The sequence below is a fragment of the Barbatula barbatula genome (assembly GCF_947034865.1).
Source record: "Barbatula barbatula genome assembly, chromosome: 12".
In the NCBI taxonomy this organism is placed as follows: domain Eukaryota; kingdom Metazoa; phylum Chordata; class Actinopteri; order Cypriniformes; family Nemacheilidae; genus Barbatula; species Barbatula barbatula.
The window spans coordinates 14,910,497-14,933,718 of NC_136775.1; the positions used below are offsets into that span (position 1 = coordinate 14,910,497).

The 23,222-nt window shown below is 37.3% G+C and overlaps 2 protein-coding genes and 1 long non-coding RNA gene across 5 annotated transcripts; all 3 read right to left on the bottom strand.

Moving 5' to 3' along the window:
* Positions 1–2,904: 2,904 nt before the first annotated feature.
* Positions 2,905–6,787, bottom strand: LOC306901278. The gene is made up of 4 exons (XR_013787375.1): positions 6,646–6,787; positions 3,877–4,151; positions 3,600–3,710; positions 2,905–3,437 (listed from the first exon to the last, which is right to left on the bottom strand). It is a non-coding gene; the product is annotated as an uncharacterized lncRNA (long non-coding RNA).
* Positions 6,788–7,575: 788 nt separating this feature from the next.
* On the bottom strand, positions 7,576–9,457 carry snx10b (sorting nexin 10b). Its single transcript, XM_079468718.1, has 4 exons — positions 9,276–9,457; positions 9,087–9,187; positions 8,508–8,609; positions 7,576–8,379 (listed from the first exon to the last, which is right to left on the bottom strand). The coding sequence occupies exons 1-4, from the start codon at positions 9,366–9,368 to the stop codon at positions 8,169–8,171; spliced, it is 507 nt and encodes a 168-aa protein (XP_079324844.1). The 5' UTR covers positions 9,369–9,457; the 3' UTR covers positions 7,576–8,168.
* Positions 9,458–9,731: 274 nt separating this feature from the next.
* Positions 9,732–13,108, bottom strand: cbx3b (chromobox homolog 3b). Of its 3 annotated transcripts, none has more exons than XM_079470572.1 (5): positions 12,810–13,108; positions 12,351–12,526; positions 12,097–12,262; positions 11,226–11,383; positions 9,732–10,892 (listed from the first exon to the last, which is right to left on the bottom strand). In XM_079470572.1, exons 2-5 carry the CDS (start codon positions 12,488–12,490, stop codon positions 10,775–10,777), a joined length of 582 nt encoding a protein of 193 aa, XP_079326698.1. In that variant the 5' UTR covers positions 12,491–12,526; positions 12,810–13,108; the 3' UTR covers positions 9,732–10,774. The 3 variants fall into 3 exon arrangements, with proteins under 3 accessions (XP_079326698.1, XP_079326700.1, XP_079326699.1); XM_079470574.1 differs by having other exon boundaries at positions 12,825–13,048; XM_079470573.1 differs by having other exon boundaries at positions 12,751–13,045.
* Between the last annotated feature and the right edge of the window lie 10,114 nt (positions 13,109–23,222).

The window sequence follows — 23,222 nt, forward strand, 5'->3', positions numbered from 1 at the left end:
TATTTTATTTGTATTAAAAAATATATATTATTATTATTTTGTTATGTTTTATTATAATTGTATTTATGTCATGCACATGGACTGTATTTTCTATTATAACGTTTTGAAATGCCATGTTGTTTTGTATACAAATAATTGTTAAATAAAATTTTAAAAAATAATTATTTGTATACAAAACAACATTACAAAACGTAAGGACTGCAGTTCTAGTAAACAAGGGTTCTCCTCATCCACAGCTCTTACAGCTTGCAACAATGAATGCAAGGTTCTCGTTTGGTCCTCTAGCTCTCTGTGAAGGCTCAACATATTCGTAGCACCATTCGCTGTTTGAATGTCCTCTAAACACTTAAGTGCACTTCTTAGAAAAGCTGTAATATCATCTTCATTGTTACTCGTGTATGAAAATAGCGCAAAACATCGCCGTGGCGTCATTTTGAAATCTTAAAACCAGAGTTTTATTTCCTCGACACACTCTTTAAATCCTGGTAAAGTGGGAGTAAAGCTTCATTCGAATGTGTAGTTCCTATTGGAATTGCAGACGCCAAGAATTACGGAACCGCACGCTTCAGCTTTTTGGGACAGTTTTATAGTTTTATAGCCAAAATATATTTTTAGACAATAAAAAAATTGCATTGACAACGAAACTGTATAAGGAAAAACCGAAGGTAGCGCGGGCGATTGTAAAATATTGCTCAGTAAATTAATTGCATCTGACAGGTTCCTGTTTGCGGCATATCTGCACGTCATCAACGCGCGCCAAACTAAACGGAAGTGAGGATGCAGCTTCCTTTTCCAGTGAAATATGCTCTCATCAACTACACTGAAATCTTTCATCGACTACACTGAAATCTTTCATCGACTACACTGAAATCTTTCATCGACTACACTGAAATCTTTCATCGACTACACTGAAATGTGTCTGTAAAAGATTACAGTAATACATATGTATGGTTTCACTAGTGTTTGTAAGAGTCATTTCATTAATATGTATGAATGAATTTCACTAAGTTCGATCTATGTTTTTATTTCACTAGTGTTTGTAAGAGTCATTTCATTAATATGTATGAATGAATTTCACTAAGTTCGATCGATGTTTTTATTTCACTAGTGTTTGTAAGAATCATTTCATTAATATGTCTGAATGAATTTCACTGAGTTCGATCGATGTTTTTATTTCACTAGTGTTTGTAAGAGTCATTTCATTAATATGTATGAATGAATTTCACTGAGTTCGATCGATGTTTTTATTTCACTAGTGTTTGTAAGAGTCATTTCATTAATATGTATGAATGAATTTCACTAAGTTCGATCGATGTTTTTATTTCACTAGTGTTTGTAAGAGTCATTTCATTAATATGTCTGAATGAATTTCACTGAGTTCGATCGATGTTTTTATTTCACTAGTGTTTGTAAGAATCATTTCATTAATATGTATGAATGAATTTCACTGAGTTCGATCGATGTTTTTATTTCACTAGTGTTTGTAAGAGTCATTTCAATAATTATGGCCTAAACGGCCCCTCATACATCTAAAGTTAAGATGGACTGCTCCTATGAGGGACTGTATGTTACAGTTTATAAAAGACAAACTTTAAAATGTGGACTGCTTCTCTCAAACAAACAGATAATTAACATAAAAAATTACCTAGAATGAATGTGCTCGTAGTTTCAAAAGAGTTTGAGTTTAAATAAACAGACAGTAGGTTGTACAATTTTACCGACGTGTTGTCCAAATCTGTTGGAATATATCACATCATGTGGACATTTCTCATCTGATATGCTTGGTGTACAGAAGTTATTTCTCACTTATCGTCTTTTTAACTAAATGTAGAGAGAATGTTTAAAAAGGTAAAAGGCAGCTTAAGCACGTGATCTTTAGTTTAATGTTTATCAGATTAATGGCCAACTTCATGATATGTGCACACGGCCGTTCAACCATTTGAATTTCGCTTTTGAATACAAAAAAGTATGATTTACTACACATCTTTAAATAGCACACAATCGACATCATGTAAAGATATTGAAAACCCTCCATGATTTTCAAATTGTTCATTTTTTTACGGTCAAGACAACAGAATCAATCAAGTTGCTAAATATCCGTCGTATAAAAGTATTAAAATCATTATCCCATTCCTCTTTAGAGTAGTGGACAGTATGCTGATGTAGTTTATAAGTGCTGTGTGTCAATGTGTAAGTTCACATTCTATTATAAACGAATGACTTGAATGACAGAAATGCAGAAACATCGGAAAGGAAAGTTTCTCCCTTTCGTGCAAAGCATCATGGGGCGTCGGAATAAGGTGGATAAATAGACGACTTTTTATTTTTTATGGGATTTTTTATACAGTCTATTTTGAAATTCTGTTAAATAAATTACAGAAAAAACTTCAAATTTACAAGAAAACATGGAAAACACGTTCTTTTACAGAAACATTTATTTAAAGTCGGTAGCCTGGTACCCCAGAAATGTCATATTTAGTTTTTTAACTCATGCTCAAAATGGAAGATAGGAAGGTAGTGAGAGTTTTTAATCATTTGGTCTTTGAGGTCATTTAAATTGGTGCTAAATTATGTGTAGAATATAATGAAGATAAGATATTAATGAAAACAGATTTATTGTCAATACCGGTACGTTTTCATACCCCAATTTCAAAGGTTGATCGTGATTCTCAGACAAAGGAATGTGATATGTGCTTAGATATTTTACCATATTGTTGGCCAAAACAATAACTTTGTTATTGTAATTTTGCTTGTGGATGATTTTTGTATTGTGTATTTGTGTTTCACTCTTTGGGTTTTTCTGAAAGCCCTATAACATATGAATGCATAGTGTTAATAAATAGATGTATATGTTTAATGAACAGCATTGTTATTCCTGTACATTAATATTAATGGAGCAAAGATATGTTTAATGGAAATCCTCTCTCCTGAGCACACATTTCCTCACTTCATCCCATACAAAAAGACATTTTCCCACAATACTGTGTATTTATTCCCAGAAGAAGGTTAAATCAACCCGTTGTAATATGAAAGAAGATTGCCATATGAAAACATGTCTCTGTGGATTTGCCCTCTAGGAGTATTTGTGAGATGAGGGCAGCCCACTGATGCCATTTAATACCCGACTAAATGACACTCCCCTCACGAGTCACTTCACAGCGCTGCACACACAGTAATTTCTTCATCTCCAGCAGAAATATGCTCTTCCGCCCGCAGTGACGAAGGCCCCATCCGAGCGGAACCAGGCAAAGGTAGCCTGTCAGCGCTGATGAATGGGGGACATGCTGCATCCAGATTCATTTCCCTGCCGACAGGTGACTGACGGGGAAGACGTCTGGCTCTGGCAGTGGTGGCACAGAGGGCTGTTTTTCAGATGGAGCTTAATGTTGAGACAGGACACATAGACGATTCCCCTCCCCTCCTATGCAGCCCACATCCTGATGGAAGACAATGAGTTATTGCAAGGTGATAGAGCGTGTATTGTATAAAAGACACGAAAAGAGTTTCCGAGGTTTGTAGATCCTGCTGTACGTGTATAATTCAAATTCAACACCAGTGTGTGTTTATGTCAAACGTTTGTAGGACCTTATCTGACACACCTCTCATGCTCTCGAATATCTTTGTAATTTTGTTGGCCATCATGCACCAGCTCAGCATGTGCTTGGAAAACACAAACTATGATTTCTGAGCTTGATGGGCACCACATCCTTCTACAAATATAAACACATTAAAAACTAGTTAAAACATATGGTTAATACTACAGCGATGTGCATATGTGCATGCATGTGCATTTAGTCAGGCAATATGCGCTCGGGATCATAAAAAGTGCTGACAAGCCCTGCAGCAGATGGTGGTCTCCCCTGTGGAGTCATTCACCTCTCTGTCACCTTTTGTAGCTTCTGTTTGTGTTGTATTCTGCACATTCAGCGTGAACGGCTGACCTCCACGCACACATGCAACGCAATCTTCATTCTAAACAGCCTCACAGGGCTCCATTTAAAGGCTCAAGGTAAAGCCCTCAACAGTTTGGACGCAACCTTTCCATGGAAGGCACCTCAAATCAATCTATGAAGATCTGGACAGATTTTAGTGTTGTCATGACAGTGGACTGGATCTGACGGCTCCCCCCGTGGCAGCTCAAGGTTAACAGTCTGTAGAAGAGGGAAACAGACAATTACAGACTAGTCAATAGTGCTCTCAGTCCTGAGCACTATAGTATACTGCTAAAGTCAATAGTGGCATCTGAAATGGCTTCCTATAAGTTGCACTCTGCATTGGCTGAAAGGAAAAGTACTTGCTGTTAAAGTAATGTTCTCATCCAGTAGGATTTGGGAAGCATGACTGTTTCCTAAAGGTACATTTGGTAAGTTTGCTAATGAATAAAAACAATGAAGTGTGGTAGTTGTTATGTTGTATGGTTATTATTTACATGAGGCATTGATCCTATATGGGGTTGGTGGCCTGAAACCTGACACAAATGCTGTGTTAAATTAACCCTGAAAGGTTTGTATTTGACTCAACAATAGGTTGAAACATCCCAGCATAGGTTCAATTACAGAACACAGGAGAAGATATTTTGAAGAATGCTGATATCCAAACAATATCAGTACCCATTGACTTGCATTGGTTTTGTGTCCATACAATAGAAGTGAATGGGTACTGCCGTATTTCGTACATTCTCTTTGGTTAGTTTCCTACATTTCTGAGCCAAACTCTACCATGAAAGGAGATCCACTGACTGGAAATAACACCGCCTCACCCTGCAGCGTTACAGCAGATCTGCCCTATTCCTAGACCTGGTCTCTGGCCTGGGCTCATAATTGGACTGGTCTGTCTACAGCAAGTGAACGGCACTCTCATTTGAATATCAACCATATCCACACGCTGGCGGCCAAGACAGCTTCATTACCGCCCTGTGTGAAAGTGACGGGAGGGGTAATGCATACGGTACACTCACGCCCACCGTGCTCACTGCATTTACACACACACACATATCACAGACAGCTCGACAAACCCTGTGCGGTTTAATAAGACAGCTTCTGCTGTGTATCCTCTCCACCCCAATTTGGTGTGCTCCCCGCTGCCCTCACTGGTCTATGCTGAGTAGAGAAGGTCCAGAGGTGACTTTACCTGTCAGTCATACAGCCGGGAGCCCTTTGTTTCCCCGATTATGAATTTATAATGAATATCACCCTCACCTCAGGATGACACAGTAATCTAATTAATGTAGCAAATGTGTCAGACGTGTTCAAGTTAACGGCGTGTGACATTAGCATAGCATAGCTTCTATAACCAATCTGTACGAACAGTCTTCACAGATGGGGTACAGGTTTAGAGTTCAAGAAGATGCGCCTTTTCTGAAATGAACTAATTGCCGGACACACTCTGACCTTAAAGTAAGTTCCCTGTTAAGAGTGTGAAGTTAATTTCTACCTGATTTAAAGGGAAAGTTCACCCAAAAATCCAAACCCATATACATGTTCTGCTGAACGATGTTTGGAAGAATGTTTGTAACCACTAACATTGTAACTATTTTCCCACGTTCTCCAAAATATCGTCTTTTGTGTTCAAAAGAACATATAATTTAATACAGTTTGGGAATAAACTGAGGGCAGATGACAGAATTTGAATGGTATACCATCCATTTAAGTATCCACTTCCTTTCACTGTACATGAAACTTTCTACAAAAAAAATGTTTCTTATCCTGAGAGTCTCCGTGCTTAAACAGCTGAGGGGACTCACAGAACAAAACCGTGCTTTCGATGTTACAGTATAATTCAAATGTCACCTTTCAGTTGTTCTGACTGGCCTGCTGAATAAATAATACACCTCATGAAGATGTCACAGCGAGGACCAAGCGCGTCATCTCAGTAGGTGTACGGAATGACAGCGGGCTGACATTAACCAACACAGGAGCCTGCGCTGGGACTCCGCCTGTCAACACGGTATTGCCCCTGCACAACCGTTAGAGCGACTTGTCTCTGTGATGCGTACACACCTCCGGTCTCTTCACCGGTTTTTGTGCATCCGTTGGGAGCTTCGGCCAAGGGCTGCCAGCGCAGCTATCAGGCAGCTGAGTGTGTGCAGAGCTTATTAAGACGGTCTCCATCGTTACAGAGACAGCAGCAGCTGGCCGTCAGCGTTCTTTAGGGAGCCATGGTGAGTGACGTTCAGGGGGCAGGCGATTAGAGGAACATTTCAACCTGTTGGACCAGTCTGCACAAACTCACACACAGTCAAGTGTTTGCATGGAGTGTGATAGGTACAGTCTGAGATTGCGAATTGCAACCAATCCCTCAGTCCACCACTCCCCCCTCACTTTTCAAGCACTACGGTGGCTGACACAGGACTAAGATGTCGCACATTTTGGCTACTGTTGAAACAACATGGCGAATTCCATGTAAGGGGACCCGCGGTGTATGTTGATAGAAATAGCTCATTCTAAGGTAAGAAAAGCACTTCACATTATAAGCGCTCTCAACACACAGTTATGTATTATAAAAAATATTACACACTTGACCTTTAAGGAATGGGTACTGGGAAATGCAGGTCATGTGACCCTGTACGCATATTTTTGTCTTGATGATATCATGTATTCTCTTTTACAAAAGCATAATAACATATAAATAAAAACATAATCTTACCTTAACACATACCCGAAGAATTCAGAAAAAAATATTTTTCCACAGCTGTATTTCCATTCTACAATATCTTATCAAACCAATTCTGCTTAAATAAGTGTCAACAGCTCATGTTAGTCTTGCATATTGGTGGTGTGGGTTGTGGTGGTAACAGGAAACTACTGTAATCAAATATTCTTATTCTAAATCTTTGTAAGGTCATTCCCCCTCCCCACTCTATCAATGAATGCATTTTATTACATCTGATAAACATTGACAAAAACATTAAACTAACAAAAAATAAACAATCATTGACCGTATTCATAAAACAGACCAACAACTACAAAATAAAGGTTAGATATTTTTGGGACATTTAAATCAATTTAAAAATGTACAATTGTCAGAAAGAAGCAACACTAAAGCTCCTCCCCTATCTTCACACCTAAATAAGACCGTAGGCAAATCGTTCTGAAACGGAGGAATCAGATCCTCGTACCTAGTTGAATAGTTGCAAATACAGCAAAACATGAAGTGGACCTTAAAATATTTTAAACTGGTCAACTCACTGCATCTATGAGAGGTCCTTTTACAGCATCTGTGTATAAATTACTCTTATATTTGGAACAATCGTAGTAAAAGGATTTCCTGTCAGCCAGCATAAAGCTAGGTTTTGTTGAAGTTTATGGATGAAAATATTGTATGGATATTAAGCAAACACTTCCTAGACTCCTTCACATAATCTCTCTTCCTGCTCTGAAAATGATGGTGATTTGATGTCACAATCAAAGCTGTAAAAGCAGTAAAGGATTTAAAAAGCAGAAAATCCTCCCTGAATTCGTATTCTTTTTGTCCTTGGTGAAATGTTTATGGTTTTACAGGTGTGTGGAGCATCCAATGGAAAGACAGAAGGGCTGCAGCTCCACCTGTTGGTCATAGATGTGTAGGGCCTCACACAATTGTTGAATATTTATTAGACAGCACAATTTGTATGGCATCCAGACAATGGTCTTTTATGGCTAAGTATGGCTATAAAATTGTTTGAGTAGAGATGATTATTTGGATTTAGCTCTCCGAGGCCGGGTTTAAATCACATAACGTCCTAATGCCCTGTATTTGCTTGTTAGGATAGGGTTATTGCGTTTAAGGGACTTCACACACAAGCGTAAATTTCCTCTCATAAACCTCTCAACACACATCTGTAGTTTTAACAGCAAACCATCTTCCACAGAGGCCACATTATGTTTTTTACATTAATTTGATTCCCAAGCAAGACATTAATGTGTGTTATGATGTGTTCGAAATAATTTAACATTTTATTAGGTTTTCTTTCTCAGATTTATCAAAAGAAATCATATGAAATACATCAGTGTATGAAATATGGATAAAGCAAGACTGATTGATCAAGGATTTGGCAACAATCTTGGAAATGTTTAATTGTCCACTGTAAACTTTGATGAAACATATAATCTTGAGCATTGCCTTTTTTGAAGCCTGCATAAGTTTGCTCCATGTTTAGCAAGAAATAGTCAAACACACGTATATGTCCATTACTCTGATTCACAGTGTGTGTCATCCTCCTCCTCCGGATTCTCCTCTGAATCAAAGCGTTTGATTCCAGAGCCATAACTGAGAATGGCCTCAGAGACGGTATAGCGGCTTCTGCCCTCAGCACAGGTCTCCATCTTCTTCACACTCAGTTGGGATTGTAGGAATAGGTGCAGGCAACTATCTGATAGGAACACTGGGCTGTGAACAACCCTGAATGGTACAAACATATCCAACGATGACTGAAACTGAACGTACTGGGGTTTCAAATAATGTTTCAATAGTGCTTTTAATTTATTATATGAATGCCGTCATTTCTTAAGGTTTTTTGGGACACTTACAATTCTAGAAATGTTCTGAGCCCCTCCATACGGGCACCAATTTGTCTGGCATTGTTGAGACTGAAGAACAGGTTTTTGGGGGGAAGTTTGGGTAGATGCATTCTGCAAAGCATAGAACGAAAATGGTAAACCACAAAGGCTTTTTTTGTGGTAATGCATGACAAAAGTTCAGTTTGTTTCACTATTGATAAAATTCGACATGTCTGGCAAGATATTACAAAGATAAAATCTATGGATTTTTACAATTGAGATTTATAATTACAATCCAATAAGAATAAATGGTAACACTTTACGAATACGAATAAAGTGCGTCAACATCAGGTGATAAATGAGTTAATGAACCAACTATGAGCAATATAATTTTACATAGTTAATCTTTTTAGTTTATCCAAATTCAGTAGTTCATTGTCCATTCGTTAAACAGAGACATACAGTACATAAAAGGATTGTTCATTGTTAGTTCATGTCAACTTAAGTAGTTAACTTTGTGTAACAATATCTATAAAGTGAAACAGAATAGATGTCCGATTACTAAACAATGGATGTACAGGATATATATAACAGGAACAGGATACATACATGAGCTGGGCGTTTTCCTGTAGCTTCTTACGTAGCCACACAAACTCGCTGTATCTACGCCGCACACAAGAACTCTTCTTGGTGAAAGCCAAACTGTTCGTCTGTTTGTGTAAATACAGAAAAGTATCAAGATATTTATCCTATTAGCTTGACCACATTGGGTACATCATATATCCTAAGCAAACTCACGTGTATACAAATTTCATAATCCATGTAGGCATGCCAGAAATCCTCCTTCTGGATGCGAGGATCCCTCACCCACACACCAGTGAACTCCTGCATAGGACCAATAACAAGAATGCAAACGTAATCCAACAGACACGAACTCACTATCAAGTGTTAGCCAGTACGGATTTAAAAATGGGAAGAATAAAGAAGGAAGTATTTTCATGAGACATTGGTGTGACCAATCGAAGCTGATTCACTATGACTGTAGAATGGGGAAAAACACAAATGCACAATTTGTGTCCCTGACTGACAGTGGTGCTTCATTTTTACCAGCCACCAAAGACACAAGAGACCAGAACAATCATAAAAAATAAGTAACAGCATGAAAAGACATCCTAACAAGAGGAGCATCACGTCAAATTACTTGTAGGGTCATTCAGGCACAACTGATCAAAGTTACTGTGAGATTATTTTTTTCAATGCAAGTAAAACACTATTGATCTTTTTTATTTATTTGTTCTTTAATGACAATTACACATATGTCATTTTACAAAGAATCACAACATTTCTGAGGTAATTTCACGTTAATTTAAGCACCTATAGATTTAGTTCACACAGGATTAAATGCTAACAGTGATCTTTACCAAAACAACAAAAAGCTAGAAATAGAGGACAAGTCTTTGACGAAAAATATGAATTGAATGAAATAAACACATACTGTGATTGTGACAGTAGCTGACAAAACAACTCATGTGCTACCATGTTTACTGTACCAGCTACATTCTACAATAAAATTGTGCAAATCTATAGCTTTATATCAGCATGAGCTACAATAAGACCACACAAATCACAAGATTTATCGTAGTACAGTCAGTCTTCATAATACAGTAAGTACATCTACACACAAAACCAATTCCTATTGAGTAAGTAGTGTCCACTCTGAATCTCTCACAGTATGTTATACAGTATGTCCTCACAAAAAAAACAGAATGATGAAGAAAACATAATAAACAACAACAGAAGAACACCTCTAAAACAAGAACGTGACGAGGACAGAACATGCCTATGCGAGGAGGGTGAGCAGTGATTTCGGACCGAATGCAATGATTGGACGAACATTGTATGGTCCTGACCTGCACCTTCCACAAAATATTTATATTTCTATAAATATATTTTGATCACGTTACTTAGCGATTTCTAAGGATGTGAAGAGATTTTCAACCAGCAACACAAAATGTTCCTGTAACGAATTGCCTATCCTGCTTATAATAACAACAACCTATTAAAAAAGCCCTTCAGCATAAAACAGATTCCAACACATAGATTTGTACATGTCATACCCTTCGGCAGAACTCTAATACTCACATTTCTACAGGTTCAGTGTGTGTGTTTACATTTAAGTGTGGACTATGGATATGTGGTAAATCAAACAGTAAACTTTTGCCACAGTGTTTGTGTTTTTGACCGCATTTAAAGCTGCCAGGAGGTACAGTATTATCCACTGCACCATATTTTTTCGCTTATGGCTCCTCTTCTGCGTGCCAGGTCAGCTTGTCCTCGTAAAAGCCGATTACCATCTGGGGCCACTTTTTACTAGCCTCCCTGGCTGACAGTAAAGCCACCTCATCAGTGTTTTTCCTGAGAGGAAATAAAGAAATAATCATCTAGCATCAATGAACAAACGTAACAAATTAAAGTAACAGAATCACATAAACATATATGTTGTACTGGGTTATAAACTCCTCTGTACACTTCCACAAAGCATGATGGCCACTGCAGTGAGTGTGGTTTGGGTGCTTTTGATCACTTCTGTGTCAAAGAACATGAAAGGAACTTGGTATCTATGCACAACCATTCCTCCAGTGGTGTACAGCCTTTTATGAAACATATGACCCTCAAAGTTACATATATTTGATATAAAACAGAATTAAACCCTAATTCAAATTATAGTGCTGTCGTATAAAATATTACCATTTGATGAGGAACATGAGCTCTCCATGTCGGTCTGTGGATCCGATAATGCAGTCTGGTTCAGGATGACTCGATTGACCTGCAGGGATCTCAGAGCTGTGATCGTCAGACTCTTCATTACTTCTCTCAATAAGCTCCACTGGAGACCGCTGGCGAGTCTGCACATCCCAGACAAAGAACAGAACATTATAAAACCTGACAATGGAGACTGCCGATATATTTCAAAGAGTAGTGAACATGTGGGTTTGGACAGGGAGTCGCAGGACTAAACTCCAAAGAATCAATCCACTTATTTACATATTTTATGCATACAGTATGATTATAAAAAATAAGTCGCCCAAAAATGTCCAAAAGGTTCTTTCATCATTTACACAGCCACACTTTCTTCTGCAGAACACAAATTATATTTTGAAGAACGTTCTGCATTGACCTTCATTGTATGGACACAAAACCACTGAAACATTTCCCAAAGTATATTTTTTGTGTGTTTTACAGCAGAACGAATCATGTAGGTTTTTGGACGAAATATTAAACAAATTAATGATGACTGAATTTTTGTTTTCAGGTAGACGCTTTATATAAAATAAATATTAAAGTTGCAAGAAAAACTAAAGAGCTTATGCTAGATCATGCCCAAAAATGTTTTATATAAATGTAGATGAAAATAGATATTTTTTCTTTGGTTTCTAAAGCAACGGACCTCATAGATTTTAAATGGGGATAAACAACAACAGTGTAAGTGAGCCTTTACGTGCCCCGTGAAAATGAAAGTGTAAAGTCTGAATGGCACAGCATGTGCACCTATAAGTCGCTTTGGATAAAAGCGTCTGCTAAATGACTAAATGCAAATGTATAATAAATATAGACTAACCACATCGGTATCGACCTCAGTTAACTCTTGCTTAGGCTGGACATCATGGTCTGTAGACTGACACCCGTCTGGATCTGTTTCTCCAGTGACAGACGGGTTTCTGAGAAACTCCTCTATTAGCTCGGGACAATCCAGGTTGTCCTCTGGTTCCCAAGTATTCTCAGCACTGAAGAGAGATTTTCATACGCTGGTAGATTTTCATAATATAAATGCCAGGCACACAAACAACAACATCAGAGTTTAAGGATACTCACTCTGTGAAGCCTTTCCACTTCAGATAGTATTCAACTCTTCCTTCGTGTACTCTTCTGCGGGTGATCTTTTCCACTGCAAACTCCTGGACGACCGTTGTCTCTTCTGCTTTTCTGTTTTTCACATTCTGCTTTTTCCTCATGGTTTACTGTAACACGCTTGCCAAAGTATTATGCAGCTAAAAAAATACATAAAAACATCCAATGCATAAAATTCGTATTTGTGCTTGTTTACTGTGAGTCATGAATGCACCTGTCATAAAGGAAATGGCAGTTTTCCTAGAAACAATAGCAACTTAGCATCGATGCCAACATATTATGTGCACAGCCTACACGTCGTGTGTAAAGTTCCCACCGACAACTTTTTTTATTCACAAAACAGACTTATGAATGAGTGTTATACACGCTAAACGCTTTTCGCACTCCGCCATTGATGCTGCATTTGAGAAGTGTCGAGCCCACCTCCCGATGTCTCACGCGCTAGTCTTTTATTCCCACGGCTGCCGATAAATGATCAGTCTGCTCAAACAAGCATCCGGACAGACGACCACAATGCAATTCGGTAACCTAATGCATCGTAAGTTTCGCCTCCTGAATCGCGACTTTCTAGTTTTGTTTACATAACTTTTCGTGAATGAGACAAATTAAACATGGCCGATTGGGAGAAGGGGAGGAAGTGGTTTCAAAGGGAAGAGGTCAGTTCAGGAAAGCCGGGGGAGGAATCCTTAAAGGCGCATCCTGAGAGGAACACCTGGCAGAGAACTGACGTTTTCGAGGCGGGTTTACTCATACTCACAAACGTCATCATTTATTATTACACACAATAATCATTACATTTCACAATTCCACAATTGGATTTGCGGAAATGTCATTTTTCGTTTTGTCAATACAGTTCCATGTAATGATGCCAGCTGTTTGTGCGTGAAAGGAACAACGGCGTGTGTTATTACTGCTTAAACCTTTCTCGCATCTCAGTTTGGGAAAGATTGAAGAAGGTAACATTTTGTGACATGAGTGTATTCATGCTGGAGCCCACTGGAGGGCGCACTCTTCTCTTAATACGCGACCACGTTGAACAGATTGATTTCATATTTTCAAATCACTGTCAAGTAGACAAAAAGAAGGTACGGTTTGAAGTAACTAAACAGACGAATTATTTTAACTTTTAATTAAGAAACATTATCGAAATTTAAATTAGTGCAATAATCGAAAATGAATCCATATATAATCCCTTATTTTAAACAAAATAATCGAGGTAAAAAGTCCATTTTGCAAGAATCCTGTCTTGACTAGTGGTATAAATCCACAGCGCACCCCTTTTCTTTACAGCGGGTCAGCTGTGCTATTTCTTTCATTTATTTTTCAGTGTTATTCGGTTTAAAAGACTCGTTTCTTTTATTTTTCCTACGTTGTTTCAAATGTCAGTGAGTAATCGTGCTAAATGATCGTGATCTCAATATTGACCAAAATAATCGTGATTATGTTTTTGTCATACTCGAGCATCCCTAATTTCAGTTAATAATTGACTGGTTTGTAAAGCCCTTGCGTGAATCACAAATACCATGGTGCCGTGTGTCTCTTTTGAAACACTTCAGTGAGTTTTTAGGATATTTTACTTATAGAATATCAAATGAATGATGCTGATGAAACCCACGGAGGCGTGCTCTCTGGGATGGGGGGGAGGATGTGTGTGTTGGGGGTATCGACACACAGTTATAACGACGCGGAGCTCTTTTCTTCAGGACGGTCTGGTGAAAATGACCACGGGTTTCGTTCCTGAGCTTTAACTCCTCCCATTGTTGAATTTTAATATTTGATTGACAGCGTTCCTGCTTCCAATCAGAAAGTAGATGGAGTTTGATTGGCGGAGTTGTTCGTCCAATTGCATCAAAGATATAAGGGGTGAAATAAACTTATTTCCTTTAGGAGATTTGTCAAATGTACATCAGTGAAGCTTTTATACTTAGAAGTTTAGTGCTGTAAGTGACTCGCTAAAATCTATTTTTAATTTGCTTGTTTAATATCGTTGTATATCAACATCAGAAGATAAAGACAAAAATCAAGACTTTCTTTAATGTGATATTCATTGTTAAATCTGCACTTATTTCTTCTCAAAAGTCCACCAGAGGTCGCTGTTATCTATTCATCTATTACGTCTTTTGTCCGTTTTAATCATAAGGGAAAACAAGAAAATATACATTTAACTATAACTTTAAAGCTCATTTATCAGGTGTGTGAGTTTAAACCAAACTGCATAACTCTGTGTGTGTGATGGGATTTTAAAGAAAGCCAAAAAGAGGTATAAAGTAGTTACACTCATTTTATTTATTCTATCCCTTCAATTTTTTTAATCATCTGCCTACCTCTAAATATACACTGGTCATTGGTATTTGGTTTATCTACATAATGTTGTATTGTACTTTTAGTTTCGCCAAACAGTATCCTCTCTGTACAAGCCATGTGGAGGAGGAGCTCAGATTTTCATCCAGGGCCCAGCATAATGGTTGACAGATGGACTACAGCATGAAAGTTCAGCAGCATTCAAGTGAAATCACAGACAAATCTCTCTCTCTCTCTCCAGCAGTGACTGTCCTAACTGGGCTGCGAGTGAATGCGTTCTTTAATGTAGTTGTGGCTCCTGTCAGGGTAGAAATGTGCCCAGATGGAGGAACCCCACTGTGCAGGCCTGACCGGCGCTCTGGGTTGAGCGAGGAGACCCGATGGGTGGGGATCCGGTCTAACTGCACTCTTTCTCACCGCCGGGCTGCCGAGTTTTGGCACGCCACGGTCTCTCAGCTCAGGTTACAGGTACGCTCGTGCCGGCCGTGTCAGACATGTTGTTTTTTTGTGGCTTGTCAACCCCATGAACCCTGAACAGATTACATAGAGTTCATTTTAATGAAAGTGTTCTGTGGAGTTTAATTCATTGAGCAGTTTTTGAAAGGGTGAGCTGATTTACAGCAAGGAATTCAGATGGCTGACATGAAACACAGTCCCTTCATCTGTGAATCTCGCAACTAACACTGAGCAGAGTTCCTGTCGTTTTTTATAAAAGACTTTAAGCAAAGTTTTCTCTGAAGGGTTTACAATTAACTATATACTTTTACATAAATGGTCAAAATTGTATTTACTTTTTAAAAAGACACATCCCAAGTTCAAAAGAATCGAATGTCTTTAATGTTGTTTACTTTAAATGACTTTAAAATAACACCTACACATTATTATTAAAATAAATATTTTTATGACTTTTTACTGGCTCACTTCTATTGTGGGTTATCCCATCCACTTATTTTGCTCATTTATTTATTTAGTCATTATGCCGTTGAGATAGCCTTGAATTCAGCTTTCATTGCAAAGCGACTATCGTTTTCGATTCAACCTCAACAAGTGTCAACTTCCACCACAGAAGAATCAGAGAATCAAGCAGACCGGCGAATCGTACTGAAAGCGCCTCACAGTCTTTCCCAGCAGTGTGTTTGTTGAAACTGTGGGTTCTGTATGTTTTACCGGGTATATCTCTCTCACCCATCGCACTCTGCCTCTTCGTATCAGCACTCGGATCACCATTATCAACGAAGTGTCGGCTCCACTCAGAGCGGTCATCTGTCATTCTCCTGCTTCTGCTTTGAAAAGCTCGAACCTGACACCGGCTGACAGCCTCTGTTGTTTACCCAACTAGAGGGACACGGCGATTGTTCAGAGAACATGACACGGCATACTGGGCGGCAATATGGCGGGCGGCTGGGCCCCCTCGTCAACCAACTCTCAGCACCTCCATCAAGACTCAAAACCCAACAGAGTATCAGATTCACGGGCCCATATTTCAGCAATCTGAGGTTCACATGATGATTTGGGTGAGAGACCGGGTAATCGGGTCAGGGAATTGGAACTGACATTCTGCTGGGGGAGATACGGAGCAGTTGAGGAAAGACCACCTGAGTAACCTTTCATAGAGCTGTCTTCTGGTGCCAAAACAGCCTGGAATAATATTCTCCCCCTCCTGCTCCATTTCATAGATGCGTGTTAAGTAATAAAACAGTGCCAAAACTTTTGTGAATGTGTTCAGTTTTACTACTTATAGAAGTTTGATAAGGTTGTTTCAAAGTGTAAAAAGAAACAACCTTGTTGCAATACTTTGATCCAAGTCTCTTAAATGTCATGATTAGTTTTTGCACTGTATAAAATGTGTGTTTGTAAAAACCTTAGTGTTTGAGTTAGGGGTGTCCCAATATGTCACACCCTGATATAGATCACTCTGATTATCGATACTGTGTTAATGTTACAAATACGAGAATACCGTACATAATCCAGCACCGCTAGAATGTCCTGCTTAAAAAGATATTATGTAGTGTTTCTATTCAGAGATTTCATTTCTGGACATTACATTTTCTATGTATTAATATGAAATAACTTTTATGATTTATCTTTAACTGTTATTTTATTTTTACATTGATATAAACCCATCTCTTCTGTATTTTTACATTGATATAAAAGCCATCTCTTCTGTAAATACTTGACAGACAAATGAAGAAAAAAAAGTACACTAACCCTCTCTCCTCTCTCAACAGGTTGTGGTCTAAATTTTGTTGAAACTAGTTACTTTGTATTAGCACCTATCGTATTGCTCTTTTATGACATATCGCTTATTGCTCCCTGAATTATTTGCTTTCGATAAAATTGTCTGCTAAATGACTAAATGTAAATGTAAATATAAGCATTGTTGAGTTATATAACATTTGTTTGTGAGTTTTTTGCATTGTGTTGTCAATTTATCATACCCTGACTGAGTTTGCCATTAGTAACCTGTAAAATATTTACCAGCAGGTTGCCAGTAACTTACTGTAGATTTTAAAACATAAACTTACCTTGTTGTTTTATTTTCTTTCATGAAACAAGACTAAATATCTTTTTTTTGTCCAATATCACTTTTCTTGTTATGTAAATGTATGGTAATTAAAGTTTTAAATAGTTTTACTAGAAAACAATACTGCTCAGTGTTGCTGTGCTAATGCCAGTAGTGAGACCCGTCTCTTATAGCTCATTTTGAAACAAAAAAGTTCCCAGACAGGGCTTAAGCCAAGTAGACTTCAGTCCCATGCAGACTAACTTAAATGTCAGAGGTGTCTTGATTGATAAACAACTTACACTGTCACTGATTTATGTTAAAATATATCAGTGCGATTATTTTGTCCCAAGATACTTGTTTTTATGTAAAGTATGTTTTTAAAAACTACTTAAAAAACCGGGGTTAAAGTTATCCTTGTCTGGGAATCCACCTCAAAGTGTTTTGATTTAAGTCAAGTTTAAATGAAATTGAAAACAGTACTAACAGGAAAGTAATATTAAGTCGTAATTAAATCTACGGTAAGTTACTGGCAAACCTGCTGCAAAACTACAGTAAAGTTTTACAGTGTAGCCTTTAGTGCTGATATGGTGTAAAAAATTTAAATTTGTTTGGTTAACACACCGGTATTGTATGTGATGGTTTTGCAATATTTTGCCTTAAGAGCCACAATGGTTACAAACTTTCTCCGGCCTCCCTTGTATTTTATTAAAGATGAATATCACAGAAAGCATTATTTATCTATAAAAAATATTTTAGAACATATGGAGAAAATTATTATCTAATATCATCATTGTTAGTACGTTTGCCCCACAATTAATGTGGAGGGAAAATGTGATATTGTGACCGCCCTATAGAGAAATGCCTCCTTGTAAATCTGTGTAATATCATTGGGAAATTGTCAATAAAGTAAAGGTTTTAAAAAGCTTTCTGGGTGCCCATACACACATGAATGGGGAATTCCAGTCTGCTCTGCCTGCTGGGTGACTGGGTGGGAATCAGCAGCTGTCTCGCTCTCCCTATTTTCTCTTGCGGTCTTTTGTTTCTCGTCTCACACGTGAAAAAAAACAAGCAAACATATAGTTCAAAGTATTTCCGTCCACTTTCAATTTCACTACCTTATGGGGACATCGGTGTTAACCTGAGGGGAACTTCAGACATCCTCTTAAAAGTCTAAAAACCTTGAGCCCAGTTGTGTGTATGGATAGAAAACGAGAGGTTGGGTTTGGGTGTCTACAGATGTTCCCTAAAAACGAAATATGCATATTAAAAAAACTTTAAAAACTTCGATATGATCTAAATTCTACAAATAAAAGCAACATATTTAGAAACAGTCCCTTACAAACAATGTGTGTGTGGGGGGGGGGGTCTCTTTTGAGAGAGTGAGCAGACATCCTGTGTGTGACAGGAATCACTTTCAGCAGAGCACTACACTCACTTCCCTCCTCCAACAGCCCACACACAATCTTCTCATTCACTCTAATTAAGACTGAAGACTGTGAACAAAAATTTCCACGTACGGTTCAAAAGAGAATCATGAGAAAATAAATATATCTACACACACGAACAATACAGCAAAAATGAATTAAAACACGTTGGGGAAAGCAAACTAGAATCATTTTCCAGAAGTATTACTTTTTTAATCGGGGAGTACCTTAAAGTCCCAGAGAAACTCCTTGGAACACGTTGCATTATGTGATGGGTTGACATAATTTCAACTGAAAAATGCAGAGAGCGTGAGACATATCAAGTGGCTTCATCCCCATCCTGTGACACTGACGGGAAATGAAGACTTTAATGTTAATGGTTCACTGTCTAGATCATCCCCCATCTAGTGCATTATGCGTCATTCACCATGTAGGCCATAATAAATGTGCGAACAAGTGGCTGATATGAGTTGCCGCTTCCGCTGCTCTCATAGTGAAGGGGGTGGACTCTTCGGATTCTAAAGCGGTTTTGATTGGACGGGAACTTTGACGAGAGGCTGAATGTAGCGTAATGTGCCAGACTGTCAGTTTTGAACGCTTGTATCTTCTAAATGGGAATTTTGTCAGCGCGTAAGAGCATATCAGTTTGTTGACGTCCTTAAGGCTAACTTATCTTTATTTAAAGGAGAAAAACTTTCATTTTGATTTCAGTGGGACTTTAAAGGCTGTGATGGCTTTGGTGCGTCTTGCTTCCGTGAGCAGAATATGTCTATGGTGGTTTTGAGCGGTGCATAATGCAGTCCAGCAGGCGACATGTTGACCTGTGACTCTCACAGGATATGCCGTGAGAGGTAACAAGAGCAGTTGATGTGCCTCCGGCCACTGAGAGCCTGAGCTATCACATGCATTATTCAAAGTTCTGCCTCGGGGGACAACGGCACTAATGGTCTCCATGAGAATGTACCCGATAGCAGGACTGTGGTCAGTTCATGTAGCGCTGCAGCACCTCTGGCATCCAGCTTCATGACAAAGTACATGGCTCAGATTGCTGACTACATAGAGCCAGGAGAAAACATTTAGATGTGAAAGTTTTGGTGAGGGTTTGCTGTGATTAATGTTGAGAGTAAAAAACAGTGGTAGGTTGTTTTGTAGTGAAGCATTTGATTTGCAATGCTATTAAATATGAGAAGTATGCAAAACATTTTTATTAAAGGGATTGCATCTTATTGAATTGTATTTTGCAACGAGATAATGACATATTAAAGTATACTGCTACAGTTTGTACTGTATTTGTGACTCAGTCTGTGAAAACCCTTGTTTAGTGATTTACTGTTTTCATTTTAACATTTTGTAAAATATAAACTTGATATTATTAATACTGACTGAGTAATGTCAAATAAATGTTTATAAATCCCACTTCCAGTATTATTTAGCAAAATATTAAATTGTAGTGTCAACAAAATCATTCAATTTCAGTTTTTTCAAATTGTAAAGGAAATAAAACAGTATTTTCAAATCTATCGTATAATCTTTAATTTATAGCAATAAACACAAATACTTTTTCATGTCATTTCTATGGCTACTTGATGCTCCTAATCTCAACGATTACGCAATTTTAATCAGGATTTCACAGATGGGGCACTTTTCTTTTCTGTTTGTTTAAAGGCTGGTGATTTTAGGTATAAAACAACTATTATAGGGTTATGTTGTTGCCTTCTTGAGCATCACTGAATGTTTCTATCTTTTGTAAAAGTTATGAGTTATTTGAGAAGATGCTGAAAAGCCAAAATTTTTGCGTGTGATCTAATGGATTTTTTTGGAAACAAAATATTAGTCTTATAGCTCAAGGTCCGTATTCACTAAACATCTTAAGGCTAAAACTTGCTGATGTAGGTGAAAAAATGGGCATGTCTGTCCTAATTTTAGACATCCTACAGACATTAGGGGTAGTGAAGAAGACTCCTTAGTCACTAAGGCTCACAAAAATCCTAAAATGGCTGTAACACCTGTAGACCTTGAAACGTTTACATTTTAGAAAGATTTCATGACAATGAGCTCAACCATAAAGACTACTCATATCTGCTAGCTGTTTATGAGAAATATGCAAAAAATGCAAACATATACTTTATCTAAAATAAGCTTATTTGCAAAAGATAACTCCTTTTATAAAACAATTCAAAAATCATGTTGTTTATTGTGTTATCATGTGTTTATTGTGTTTTTTTGTATTTGTTAGCTGTATTTCATTAAGTTATGGTTACTTAATAAAAAACAAATGGTTTGATTGATATTAATTGGAATGCAGAATAAAAACTTGAATTTAAAAAACAATTTTGAGTTATCTGTTTTTGTAAATGAACTCTTCACTTGTTGAATTAGTAATTTAGTCTATGAAGTGTTTGGTTCCAATATGAGATAACTGCAGTCCAATTAATATCAATCAAACTGCAGTTGGTTTCTTTTAATTTGAGCCATAATAACTCAAAAAATACAGCCAACTAACAGGATAAAAAAAAATTAATTTTGCAACCAAACTCGTGATATTTTATTATCTTAATTTGAATACGGCAATAATTATATATTAAAATATTTTATTTTAATATGACTACATTTTTATTTAAGATCTGAATTTAAATATGTCAGCATGACACCTCATTCTATAATATTTCTATGATTTAATGACTGACAGAGACCCATCCTCTATCAGCCCATCACTGTGGTCAAAATCACACTCTGGAAAATGTTCCGTAGTTTTAACAAAAAAATACCGGCAGCTGTGGTTGCCAGTAAAATTCCATAAAAATACAAGAAAAGCACGTAAGCAGCTTTGCAGATTAAAACTTCAGGACAAAAACTTCAAGCTGTGTATGATCTTAATACATTTGAATCTTTTATATTAAGAGCTTGTATTTCTAGTATATATATATATATACAATTTGTTTATGGACCTAATGCATAAAAGTGAAAACATTACTTCTTTTTTATTTTATAAAATTATTTATTTTATTTATTTGCGATTCATCCTTAAAAAACCTCAAAGTCACTTTTAAACAAAGCAACATGCAGCATAACATCAGTACCTCATTGCCTGACCTTGACTTAAACACAGACTCCACTCTTCGGCATAGTGATGACCCACAATGTCAGCTGTGGTTGCCTGCAAACTACCGTAAAAATACAGGAACATCTTGTATTTATTATTCGTCTAATCAATTCAACAGCGGAAAACATGAGCCGCGCCCACTATTCGTCTTGGAAATATGTCAGAATACTGAAGACGACCACCACTTCTGCTTGACAGTGACTGCAGCATAACACCCATGACTTGATGTTTTATTGTTGTTTAAAGTCTCCATTATTGTGATCAGTGTTTGCTCTAGTTTGGGCTGTTTCATCCTTCATCTAAACAGCTTCTTTCTTTTGGCTGCTATATCAGTGTTTTTATAAAACATAGTTTTAATAGCAAATAATATCAAAAGAAAGTGATGCAATTCTTTTGTCTGAGTTTCAGAAATGTTTATCTGATGTTGTTTAGCTTCTTAATGAGCTTACATTGGAGACCCACATTTCCTGCAACAATCCATATAAAGAGATTTTGAACAGTGTAAAGATCTGCATATGATTTTTGACTCAGATATCAAAAATCTATATATTAATCTCAACAGTGGTGATCGCAACAATTTAATTGTTTTCTGCCGCAATGCATGCTGGAAGTCATAAATTAGTTTTGAACTTTGATGGTACCCAGAATGCATTGCGTTTCGCTTAGGCGTTTTTTGGTTGTCACCAAACAGGTTGAACAGGTCCATTTTTGTGGACAATGTGTTTAAGAATATAATTTAATTTCATACAGAAACATAAATAAGGATGACAAAATCAGTGCCTAAACTCGAAACCAGGCAATGATTTGAAATACACGTTCCTTAGCTTTTGTCAAAAAACTCAACAAAAACCAATAACATGTAAACTTGTGTAGACGTACAACAGAAATAAAGTGACAGTGGTAATAGTGTTTGTGGAGTTGAAAAAAAAACTTGTAAAAACTATGGAATTTTACTGTTAGTTTTACAGATAATTTTACAGTGTTTTTCCGTATTTTTTTCGTACGTTTTCTGACAACTGTTTTATTCCTTTGAAAACTACAGAATTTCACTATTAATTTCATGGGCATTTTTTGCAGTAAGCTTGCTGACATCTTCCATAGCAACAAGGTCAACCCCGCCCTTTTGTTGCAGTCATTTTAGGTATTGTTGTGAGTTGGTCTTATAGTGACTAAGAAGTCCTCTTCACTACTCCTAATGTTTCGCAGATTTAGGAGCCAATTTTAGCGCTAAAACACTTGGTCTCTAAGCGCAAAAATCGAGGAGTCTGAAAATTAGGACTGACATGCCCAATTTTGTTAAGAATTTCTCTTAAATGGGCATGTTAGGAGCTACTTTTAGCCTTAAAATGTTTTGTGAATATGGGGCCAGGTGTATGTAAACGGTTGTACTGGCTTATTTTTGTAAACTTAGATGTCATTCTGTGTTTAAATATATGCTATCTGAAATAATTTGTTTAGGGCAGTACACAATTATTAAAATAAAATTGTTCATACATTTTTAT